Source organism: Etheostoma cragini, chromosome 7 (genome assembly GCF_013103735.1).
Source record: "Etheostoma cragini isolate CJK2018 chromosome 7, CSU_Ecrag_1.0, whole genome shotgun sequence".
NCBI lineage: Eukaryota > Metazoa > Chordata > Actinopteri > Perciformes > Percidae > Etheostoma > Etheostoma cragini.
This window is the reverse complement of record NC_048413.1, coordinates 8851979-8863657: the sequence shown is the minus strand read 5'-3', so window position 1 is coordinate 8863657 and position 11679 is coordinate 8851979. Positions and strand designations below refer to the sequence as shown.

General features: G+C 41.5%; 1 protein-coding gene across 2 annotated transcripts in view; it reads left to right on the top strand.

The window, feature by feature from the left end:
- LOC117947721 (collagen alpha-1(II) chain-like) overlaps window positions 1-10501 on the top strand; it is a 25323-nt gene extending 14822 nt beyond the window's left edge. For both annotated transcript variants that reach the window (XM_034876898.1, XM_034876899.1), the window contains 20 exons: window positions 540-593; window positions 702-755; window positions 842-895; window positions 2055-2108; window positions 2210-2317; window positions 2538-2591; window positions 4409-4462; window positions 4587-4748; window positions 4895-5002; window positions 5350-5457; window positions 5607-5660; window positions 5780-5887; window positions 6004-6057; window positions 6176-6283; window positions 6392-6445; window positions 7084-7191; window positions 7308-7596; window positions 8267-8454; window positions 8571-8813; window positions 8937-10501. In XM_034876898.1, the coding sequence (XP_034732789.1) occupies window positions 540-593; window positions 702-755; window positions 842-895; window positions 2055-2108; window positions 2210-2317; window positions 2538-2591; window positions 4409-4462; window positions 4587-4748; window positions 4895-5002; window positions 5350-5457; window positions 5607-5660; window positions 5780-5887; window positions 6004-6057; window positions 6176-6283; window positions 6392-6445; window positions 7084-7191; window positions 7308-7596; window positions 8267-8454; window positions 8571-8813; window positions 8937-9083 (2163 nt within the window). In that variant the 3' untranslated portion in view covers window positions 9084-10501. The remainder of the gene's footprint in view (window positions 1-539; window positions 594-701; window positions 756-841; window positions 896-2054; window positions 2109-2209; window positions 2318-2537; window positions 2592-4408; window positions 4463-4586; window positions 4749-4894; window positions 5003-5349; window positions 5458-5606; window positions 5661-5779; window positions 5888-6003; window positions 6058-6175; window positions 6284-6391; window positions 6446-7083; window positions 7192-7307; window positions 7597-8266; window positions 8455-8570; window positions 8814-8936) is intronic.
- The last annotated feature ends 1178 nt before the right edge of the window (window positions 10502-11679 follow it).

Sequence of the window (11679 nt, the reverse complement as noted above, 5' to 3'; positions counted from 1 at the left end):
TAATGATTTTGTGTAAAGCACTTTGAATTGCCCTGTTGCTGAAATGTGCTATACAAATAAAGCTGCCTTGCCTTGCCAAGTATCATCGGGAAAATGCACTTAAAGTAAAAGTACACAATGGAGAAAAATCCTCACGTTTTAGAAAGTGGAAAAGATTCAAACAGTTTTGTGTTTAATGGTGAAACCATTTCAGCTCTACATTAGTTTAATTTGTAATACAACATCATATTTTATAAACTACACATGTACTGTGTGCAAAAATCTTAATGTGTAAAGTAACTAGTAACTAAAGCTGTCAGATTATTGTAGTGGAGTACAAAGTACAATATTTCTGTCTGAAATGTAATAGAGTAGAAGTAGAAAGTGTCATGAAAAGACTCAAGTAAGGTACAAGTATCTTAAATTTGTACTTAGGTACAGTACTTGAGTAAACATACTTAGTTATACTCCACCACTGCTTATAATAGAGGACTTCTTATTGCCAGAGGCCTTGTAGTTTCCTGTGTGACTAACATGTGGCTTTCTTCTTTCTCCAACAGGGTGACAACGGACAGAAAGGACCTGAGGGAGCTCCTGGAAAGGATGGTGGTAGAGTGAGTACAAAACAAAGACTTGGTCTCATTGTAAAGATTTTTTAAAATTTCAATCCCACCCAAACTCTATTCTCTGTAACCTGTACCCATTCTGTTTTCTTCCCTCAGGGTTTGACTGGTCCCATTGGTCCTCCTGGACCATCTGGACCCAACGGCGCCAAGGTAAGAATAACAGTGTTAGCTCAAATGTTATCAATTTTGAATTGTTTTGGTTGGTTGGTTTGACTGACTGGTTTTCTCCTATCCAGGGTGAGACTGGACCCTCTGGCCAAACTGGTGCTGCTGGTGCTCGTGGTGCTCCTGTAAGTACCTCTTTTTGTGTTTGCGTGTATACACCACAAGTGGATCAGCTGGTGTGTTTTTCCAGGACTGATCTTGGGCATGAAATAATGAAGCTTCTTCTTATTAAAAAAATCTGAAAAACCTACTTCCCTCCAAAATGTTCCCTGTATATGTTGGTAGAAACACTGGTGTCAAGAGCATTATGTGTTAGGTCTTTTCTAATCAAGTCTCAAATTATATAGCATCCTTTAGCCTGGACAGAGTATAATGCTGCTGCTCACACATTAATTGTCTAACAATAACATAAAAGGGGGATCACTAAGCTGAATTTTTATAGTGTAGAGGCTTTTGATTGGAGACAATCATCAATCCCTCTGAAAGTGTCCCTTTTTATAGTTTTGATCTACAGTAAAAAGACATGAAAACTAACTTCTATAGTAAAAGATTAAAATGAGGAATTTTATAGGACTTGACAGTGTTGATGCTTAAAATCAAACAAAGCTTGGAGCTGCTGCTGTCATGCCACTTGCTGCACTTGTATTGCAGCAGGAGTTACATGGTTGTGAATATTAAGGGAGAATAGGATGATGACCGGATTGCATCAAACTCCAATTCTTGCTGGTTCTTTCTTTTTTCTTTTATTATTAATATTGGTTTTTCAAAAGGAAAAACAGACATGCAAAGCCTATAAAATGCATAGCACATCATAATATCACAGCAAATTACACTTAAGACAGGCTAAGACCAGGAACAAGACAATAACAGAGGTAGAACGTTAAATACAGTACATATTCTACATAAAATACTGTATATGTACCAGAAAATGTACATGTCATAAAGTACATTATATGTATATTTTTTAAATGTTTTAAATTAATTGGAAAGGGTACAACTCTTGTGGCTGGGTTGTTCTTGGGAGATGCACACATTTTTGTTTAATTATGTATTACATTATCCTATTTATCAATTTTTCATTTAATTTCCCCCTCTGTTATTACCTATTCATATTTAATATGTTTGTATATGTTTAAAAGTGTTGTCCTTATTCTAAATGAACAAAACCCAATAAACAGTGTCAAAGAATTAGTAATAGTAAAAAATTGCTGATAATAAAAACAGCATCAATACCTTCCCCCCCAGAGAGGGACTTGACCAGCAATATCTTGTGTCCCCCTGCAGGGTGACCGCGGGGAAGTTGGTCCTCCTGGGCCCGCTGGTTTTGCTGGACCTCCTGTAAGTAAAGTCACCACAGTGCCTTTTGTTCAAAGGAAATAACTGCAAAATTAAATGTATTAATTATAATAATATTACCATTCGGTTTATAACATATCCAGGGTGCAGATGGTCAGCCTGGTGCCAAAGGAGAGCTTGGTGAGTCTGGACAGAAGGGAGAAGCTGGTTCTTCTGGACCTCAGGGACCATCTGGGGCTCCTGGACCTGTGGTGGGTACTTTTATTCTTATTCTTATTTATTCTTATCATGTATGCATATATGTATATATATATATATATATATATATATATATATATATATATATATATATATATATATATATATATATATATATATATATATCTTAGGTCACATTTCTTGCCCTTTAGAGTGCTTTAAAGTCACTGTAGTGTAACATCAACATAATTAATTATTGTTCCACTTTTTCAGGGACCTACTGGTGTAACTGGACCTAAAGGAGCACGTGGTGCTCAGGGAGCTCCTGTAAGTAACTCCTATTTTTACTCAATCTTGTGAAAAATCCATTGCATAATACTTCTGCTGAAAGCAGATACAGAATTTACGCATTGCAATACATATACAGTACACTCCAGAGTCCTGGGCCTCAAATGATTGATTGATTCACTCACTCCTTCATTAACCTATCAATCTATGACTTCACTTTATTAGAAGTTAACATGAGGAGTGTAGTGAAGTGATGAGGCAATTTGACAGACAATTAATCTGCAAATATTTTGATAATGCATTAGTCACTTCTCAAGCAAAACATCAAACATTCACTCATTTTCTAGTTCCAATTCCTCAGTTGGGATGATTTGCTGTTTTTCTTTCTCTTATGCAACATTAAATCAGATATATTTGGGCATGGACTGTTGGCTGGACAAAACGAGCAATTTGAAGGTGTCAAAATTGTAGCTGGCATTTTACACAATTTTATGACATTTTATTGATCAAGCAGTTAATCAAGAATAGAGAAAATAATCAGCAGATTAACTGATGATGCAAATAATCATTAACAGCATGCAGCCCTAGAGGAATGTATAAACACAACATTAAGGTCAGTAAGTTGGATATAATACATATAATAAATCAAATTGTTGCCTGACAGAGCCAGCCTCGTAAGCTGAAGTGAGTTCCAAATGTAAGGTGCAAAGATGCCACTGAGTGAAGTCACATGGCATGTATTTGTATGACCTAATATGACATACTGTAGTATGACCCTTTATGACATACTGTACAACTGCCCACAGCAGCAACAGCAATTTCGGACTCATCCGAAACTCTCAGATAAGATAAAGATAAACTCCTACACTAGCACCTTATGGAAAAAATGATGATAGTATCATTTAAATACAAAGGAGGAGAACTTTTCAATCAGCTCTTGTCTTTATTGGCAATACAATAGACCTTTTTTAGGCTCCATTGAATTCAGGTGTCTCAGTAAGCCATGACAGTGTAAAAGTGTGCTACCGTGCACAGTACTGGAACCAAAGCAGCAAAATGGGATTCAGACATTATTTGTTTTTATTTATTTACAATACATCTATGATATGTCAAAATGCTATTCTTTGAATTGGTATTCTGCACATTCACAAAAGCATAAAGGTTATACATTATGTATTTACTTTGGTGTACTCACATACAGAGATATAAGGCCTTAAATGAGTACACTGCTAATTAGGATGATGATTTATGTTTGCTGAATCCCACCTGCCAATCTCATACCATCTTTAGTTGTTGATGAGAGTGATAGAAATATCAGGTCAACAAGCTGTATGTGCTCATGCTTGTAAGAGCCATGTTGTATTATCTACAGTGTTTTGTGTTTGATTCTCATTGCAAAAGTAAATTGTGTTAATTCACACAATGAAATATAAAAATTAGGGTAATTAGTCACATTGTAGAATGTGCTTTGATGCGTGTTTTGCCCTATTAAGGCTCGTGCTCCACCAGTCCGTTGTGCTATTGGACTTTTAATTTTTGAAGTGGTGTAAGTGCAAAGTAAGTATCAATGGAGCAGGATGCGGCATGCCAATTGTAGACTGTATTTTAGTTATGAGTAAATCAAATTCAGCTTTACTTCTTTTTATTTTTGTGGTCATGTTCGTGGAATAAACTGCTTGTCACTTTCTACAAGCCTCATGATCATTGGATTGCTGACCAATGGGAGTGTAGCCTCCAGAAATGCATGTTGAAGTTGGACATGACAGTCCACATGACTCAGAGCCCTTTACATGCTGCAAGATTTAAGATTAACAAGCTGCAACTGCAATGCTCACTGAAATATTTCTCTTCTGCAGGGTGCTACTGGTTTCCCTGGTGCTGCTGGCAGAGTTGGATCTCCTGGCCCTAATGTGAGTGTTTTCTCAATTCAGCACATTCCCAGAAGGGAAATACATTTACTGAGTGATGAGATGTGTACATGTTTGGGTCTATCTCTTCTCTAACCCACTGAGATTCTATTTCTTTCCATCACAGGGTAACCCTGGCCCTGTTGGCCCTGCTGGTTCAGCTGGAAAAGACGGACCAAAGGGTGCTCGTGGTGATGCCGGCCCCCCAGGAAGACAGGGAGACGCTGGGCTTCGTGGGGCTCCTGGCGCACAAGGAGAGAAGGGAGAGGCTGGAGAGGATGGACCCCCTGTGAGTTTGATTTTGTACCTCACAAGAACCCACAAGCACCTGAGACAACACTGAGGCTCAATCACCCGCTATTTCAGCCTGATATTCACTGATGAAAGCTGCACCTTACTGACATGTGTGTACTGTTGTCTTTCCTGACTCCATAGGGTGCTGATGGGCCTTCAGGTCCCCAGGGTCTGGGCGGATCTCGTGGTATTGTCGGTTTGCCTGGTCAGCGTGGAGAGAGAGGCTTCGCTGGTCTGCCTGGACCTTCTGTACGTGCTTTCATCAATATGTTTTTTTAGCTTCCATGTAAGCTGTCTGACAGTGTGATGACGGCCACGTCCTTATGATTTACAAAATCTATTTGTCATTTGGTTGCCTCTTAACATTTCTTTTACAAATTTGATTATGTCAGATTGGACTTTATCTTAAATTAACCCACGTTTGCCTTACATGTGAGGCTTATCCTTGTTACTTATCTTTGATCTCTGATTGATTCTATTGCTTAGCCAATTGACACAAAATACTGATCCGTTGAAAGTCAGAAGATTATTATGTCTGCCTTTTAATGTCAAAGGAGCTACTAAAATCTAATAATTATATGTATAATATTGTTCAGGGAGAGCCTGGTAAACAAGGAGCTTCTGGTTCTCCTGGCGACCGCGGACCTCCTGGACCTGTGGGACCCCCTGGACTTACTGGACCTGCTGGAGAGACTGGAAGAGAGGTCAGACATGTTACAAATCACCACACCAGGGCATTGGCTGGGCATCAATTCACAATCTACTCAGGAAAAGATACTGTGATCTTGATCCATCAAATCAGATGCCTGCCATAACCTTAACCCATAACCTTAAATATGTTTCTGTATTTTAGGGTACCCCTGGATCAGATGGTCCTCCTGGTAGAGATGGAGCTACTGGAGTCAAGGTGAGGGACTCACATACAACTCAACAGTCCAGCAAACTACACAATTTCCCAAAAGTATTCTAGATCTGCTAGTTTGCACAAACTGTTACCCTGAGTCATCACCTTGTGTCTTCCTGTAGGGAGAGCGAGGTAACACTGGTCCCTCTGGCGCCCCTGGAGCTCCTGGTTCCCCTGGTGCACCTGGACCTGTTGGACCCCTCGGCAAGCAGGGAGACAGAGGAGAGAGTGTAAGTAAGACAATATACTGTAGGGGCCACAGGCAAAGCCACAGTGCCTTGCATTGAGTCATATTTGTTTTTATAATAAGACAAGCAAGCACCCACACTATTGCTTCTTTCTTTAGGGTGCTCAAGGACCTGCAGGACCCTCAGGCCCCGCTGGAGCTAGAGGAATGGCTGTGAGTATCATCATCTCTAAAGGCAACAATATCATTACGTTTTCTTTTCATTCAATTTATGTAATTAGAAGTGCTACACATATACAACCACGCATTTAAAAACATATGAAACCTTTAGGGACCCCAAGGGCCACGTGGAGACAAAGGCGAGTCTGGTGAGACTGGAGAGAGGGGACAGAAGGGTCACCGCGGTTTCACTGGTCTGCAGGGTCTTCCTGGACCTCCAGTAAGTGTTCCAAATCTAACAGTTTAACCCTGCAGTACCACTTTGTCTCTTACTTCCCTCCCTCTGTCTGCCCTACCATCTAATCTGTTTTTGTCCTCATCCTTACAGGGTTCCCCTGGAGATGCTGGAGCTGCCGGACCTGCCGGACCAAGCGGACCTAAGGTGAGAAAAAGCAAAAAGCAAAAAGCCAAAGAAACGAAACGAAAACTCTTATTACATTTCCATCCTGCAGCTTTAACGCCCGAGATATGCCACGGTAATGAAGGGCACAGGTTAGTCTTTTTGTAATTCTCAAATCACCTGATGAAGACGGGGACAGGAGAAGCCACGTGTTTTAATTACCCACCGCTGTGATAAGATGGCCAGCTCAGGCATTTTGTAATTACTCTTTGCGAAGAAAAGACGCAGACGGACAGAAAGGACCGTGATTTGTGAAACCACTCCTGCTGAGATCAGAAATGGACTTCAATATCTATTCTAGATTAGCTAAGCATGGTGCCTGATAAGGAAAACGAAGAGAAATGTCACCATAAAAAAATCTTAATGCATAATAAGGCAAAGGCTCTGGAGGTGATGGGGGTAATAGAGAGGAACTGCTGGTACTTTTGAATTGCTTAATCTTTTTTTTTTTTTTTTCTTATTCAGACTGCATGGTGGATCTAAAAACTTTTTTTTTTTTTTAAAGAGCACTGCTTACCTCTTTCAATAGAAAGATGGAAGTTTAGAAGTAATATTTCAGATGAACACAGACATTTTAGCATCCTCTGGCTTTTACTTTAACACTCTCCCTGTTTCTAAAGGGACCATCTGGACCATCCGGACCTGCTGGCAAAGACGGATCAAATGGACAGCCTGGCCCCATTGGGCCCCCTGGACCTCGTGGACGTTCTGGAGAAGGTGGTCCTGCTGTACGTAACACTTCCTAAAAATGAAATAAAATAAAATCCACAACTACCACAAGCCTACATACTGGACTTTTTCAGCAGGCTTTTGCTACATCTGAATGCTTTTGCCTCCCCTTCAGGGTCCTCCTGGTAACGCCGGACCCCCTGGTCCTCCTGGTCCTCCTGGCCCCGGCATCGACATGTCTGCTTTTGCAGGTCTGGGTCAGACTGAGAAGTCCCCTGATCCCCTCAGGTACATGAGGGCCGATGAGGCCTCCAGCTCCCTCAGGCAGCACGACGTCGAGGTCGATTCCACGCTTAAGTCCCTCAACAGCCAGATTGAGACCCTGCTCAGCCCTGACGGCAGCCAGAAGAACCCTGCTCGCACCTGCAGAGACCTGAAACTGTGCCACCCTGAGTGGAAGAGCGGTAAGTAGGCTGGGGCGCGGGGCAAAATCAAAAATATCTAGATTATAACAGCTGTACTATAACATTACACATTCAAAGTGCTGCTTTCACTTTTAGATCACAGGGTTAGCTGCAGCTTTACTAATGGTGAATCAAATACTCTGATTTAATTTGTTCAGTGAGACTAAAATAAGGATGGCTGCAGCAACGAGAGAAAGAGAGACAGAATCCGACTTTCTTTATACACTTTCCTCTCAATGTAAAGCTATAGTGCGTAGTTCCTGTCCCCTTAATGAGGAATTGTAAGTAATGAGAACAACACTGTCAGCGTGTCCTCGTGATACAGCCTTACATGATCACGCACACTAACACAGGTCAATATCACTGTGAGCAAGATCAGCTTTTTCATATCTTTAAAAAAAATACATGTCCATACATGACCTAGAAATGCAAATACATGCTTTCTTTAGGTCTGATCTCCCCCAAAAAAGGGTAGAAACAATGCTGCTTTCAGATTTCTGCTTATTCCTGCTTTCTTCTATCTATATTAAGTGGCACTCCTTCAAGATACATACTACATATCATTTGGTCTTTGGGTACGAGCCATTCAACAGGCTTACCACCTTCTTCGTTTTTTTTAGAATAAAAACACACGCCACTCCTTATTAACCCGTGTTTCTCATCTCTCCAGGTAACTACTGGGTTGATCCCAACATTGGCAGCACAGCCGATGCCATCAAGGTCTTCTGTAACATGGAGACAGGAGAGACCTGCGTCAACCCAAGCATCGCCGAGGTACCAAAGAAGAACTGGTGGACCAGCAAGAGCAAGGACCGCAAACACGTCTGGTTCGGAGAGACCATGAACGGAGGATTCCACGTGAGTGCATTTTAACAACACAAGACTTAAGATCCCTTCTTTGTCCATTAACTGTTCTTAAAGTAAGATTAAACAATCCTAAACATGAAAGCTACTGCTGAATGTCCCCTTGACAGTTTAACTACGCCGAGGACGGCCCTGTTGCCAACGCTGCCAGTGTCCAGCTGACCTTCTTGAGGCTTCTGTCCACTGAGGCATCCCAGAAACTCACTTACCACTGCAAGAACAGCATTGCCTACATGGATCAGGCCACAGGAAACCTGAAGAAGGCTTTGAAGCTGCAGGGCTCCAACGATGTGGAGATCCGCGCAGAGGGCACCAGTCGCTTCACATACAACGTGTTAGAGGATGGCTGCAAGGTGAGGGCGGACTGCTGGAAAACACAACCAGAAACAAATAATCCCTCTTCCATTTAATCCATGTATGATTTCCATTGTATCATGAGACTGCTCTTAACACATATCTCCACTCTCACCCAACAGAAACATACAGACCGGTGGGGCAAGACTGTCTTTGAGTACAAAACACAGAAAACCTCCCGTCTGCCAATCGTGGACATTGCTCCCTTGGACATCGGAGGAGCGGATCAGGAGTTTGGAGTGGAAGTAGGCGCAGTCTGCTTCTTGTAAAGTGGAATATCACAATGGCCCCCCAAAAAACACAGGAAATAAATAAACTCAACCATGAAACATTACACACACACTTCCACAATAAAGAAGACTGGAAATTTAAAAAAGAAAATTGATACTTTTTCTCTCACGAACGAAGTGCTCTCCAAGTTGTACTCCCTGGATGTTAGCACTGAAGGGCACCGGCAATATCTGTACACCACACCAGCATTCTCTGTCAACCCACTTCCTGAGATCCAGTCATGTTTCCCATGGCCCACTGTTGACGGGAACGAGTCAGAGCCTGGAGGAAGGGGGACCAAGCGAACAAGTTATGGAGAACAGAAACATGACTTGATGTCACTTATTTATTGTCTAACCTGAATGGGCAGAGTTGAGGTAGGACTGGACGGGTTTACTTTGTAAGTAAGACAAGCCCCTTTCCACTACAGAACAGCCGCACAGCCTCTGTCCCAGTCCTACTCCACCTCCCTCCCTGTTTGCCTCCTGACACACAAATACAGCATTTTGAATCAGTGTAGACCAAAATCAACATCCTCAGTAAAATCCAATCCAGGTGCTCCAGGCCTGTCCATCGTGAGCAGGAGTCAAACCTTTACTGTGTATTATAAATCCTTGGTTCTATTGTTGTAAAAGTCTGTGTTTATAAACAACCAGATGGTTTTATATATATTTCCACAGTATGTGCGTACATGTGTCTATATGCACACCAACACTTTTCGGAAAGTGAGGTTACATTTGGGATGTATGTTTCAACGTCCTAAACCCCTTTGACTGCCCATCAGAGGAAGGCCCAGTTCTCGTCCAAACTAAAAAATACTTTAAATGAATTTGAGGGGATTTTGTTTTTGTTTTTAATTGTAGCCATCCAGATTGTTTAAAGCTACCTCACGCTGAAAAACAAAGTGAAAATGTTGAGTTTAAATCCGAGCTGACCAAAAATTAGCTTTCAGGTGGATATGGGGCTGAACGGCCATCTTTGCTTTGGGTTGCTCTCTCTTCAGAAGGTGCTATGAGTTCTGTAATTCAGTCCCCCCCCACCCCACCCCTAACCCTAATTCCCACTAGCCTCACACCACACACTCACACTCCACCCTGGAGGAGGGGTGCAGTCGGGTGAAGACAGGGGAGACAGGGGCTACTCGGAAAGCTTCCCTTGGGGCCCGATAAGCTAAACGCGGGACTCCGAGGACGGTCGCTCAAAAACAACCAGGGTGGGTTGTCTGTGTGTGTGTGAGGGCGTGTACATTTTTTGAATTAATTTTATTATGATCATTTTTGTTTTTATTTTGTTACACTTCTAATTGATGTAAATTGGAAAATAAAAGGAAAACCGAATTAAGAATGAAGTTGATTTTTAATTGAGTTTTGAATAAAAACAGAAATGGCGTGGGGACGTATTTCTTCTTTCAGCAGAACCGATCATGTGGGCTTAGATGTTTTTTTTGTTATACTTGTATTTCTTAAGGTCAGTTACTCTTGACTGTGAGTGCATAGTCCGTGTGTGTGAGTGTGTGAAAGTTTAAGACTGTGATGCAAGTGTGTAATTTCATATGAGAGAATCTCATCACAACAGGAACAGTACTGTATTAGTTCTGCGGTGTCAGGGTGGTGCTGGGCGTAGATGGCTTTTTCTGAACAAAGAGGCATAAATAAAGTTGTTTTTTTTGGACTGAAATCAAGCATTTTGTAGAGTAATGATTCACCTGAATTGCTACGTCTTGTACTGTGGCAAGCTTCCTCTCCGGTCTGTCCTGAGAAAATAAAAGCTTGACTTAAGCCTTCACAGTGACATTTTATTATTTAAAATATAATGTGCCATTAGCGACCCAAACGTACACCTAACGCAGATAAAGTTTATGCCTAAAAAACCTTATTTGGTTTGAGAATACATAAAAATGTATTTAAAATTACTAAAAAATTAAGGGATGAATAAAGTATAATGTAATCTATCTAATCTAATTAAGAATGGAAGAAAAACTATTCGATGAAAGCTGCAGGCAGCAGCTCTGGCGTGTTGCTGGTTGATGCACAGGTAAGACATTCTTTCCTGGGTGGAGTGTGTTGCTCACTGGAAATTAGGTATAGCCAATCTTGTAACACTCTGTCCTTCTGTCCATTATAGAACACAAACTCAATGTATTATTACTCATTATTTAGTCTTGCTCGGGCTTTAACTTCTGAATATTCGGTAGCGTTGCCACAACGGACCGAAAGGCTTCGCTCGCATCTTTTTCACCGCCATAACGGAAGTACACCTCAAACTAGAGCACAACCTCAACGTCATCGTTCTCTGCCCCTCTCTCCGTTCGCTGATTGGACCGGTAAAGATTTGACCGGAGAAAATCCAAGAATATACCGCAAAACCAGACGTACAGTAGTACTGAAAGAACCAATGAAAATTGAGTGTTAGGACGTCGGAGGGCGGAGCCAGGCTAGGTATAACTGCCTATGTGAAACAAGATGTGTAAAATAATTTAAGGACTCCAAAAGGAACTGTGTCTGATAAACTGCCTGATGTGACATAACTTAAGTCAATGTCAGACTACAAGTTTGAAAATGAAATAAAATCGGGGGGGGGGGGGGGGGGGGGGGG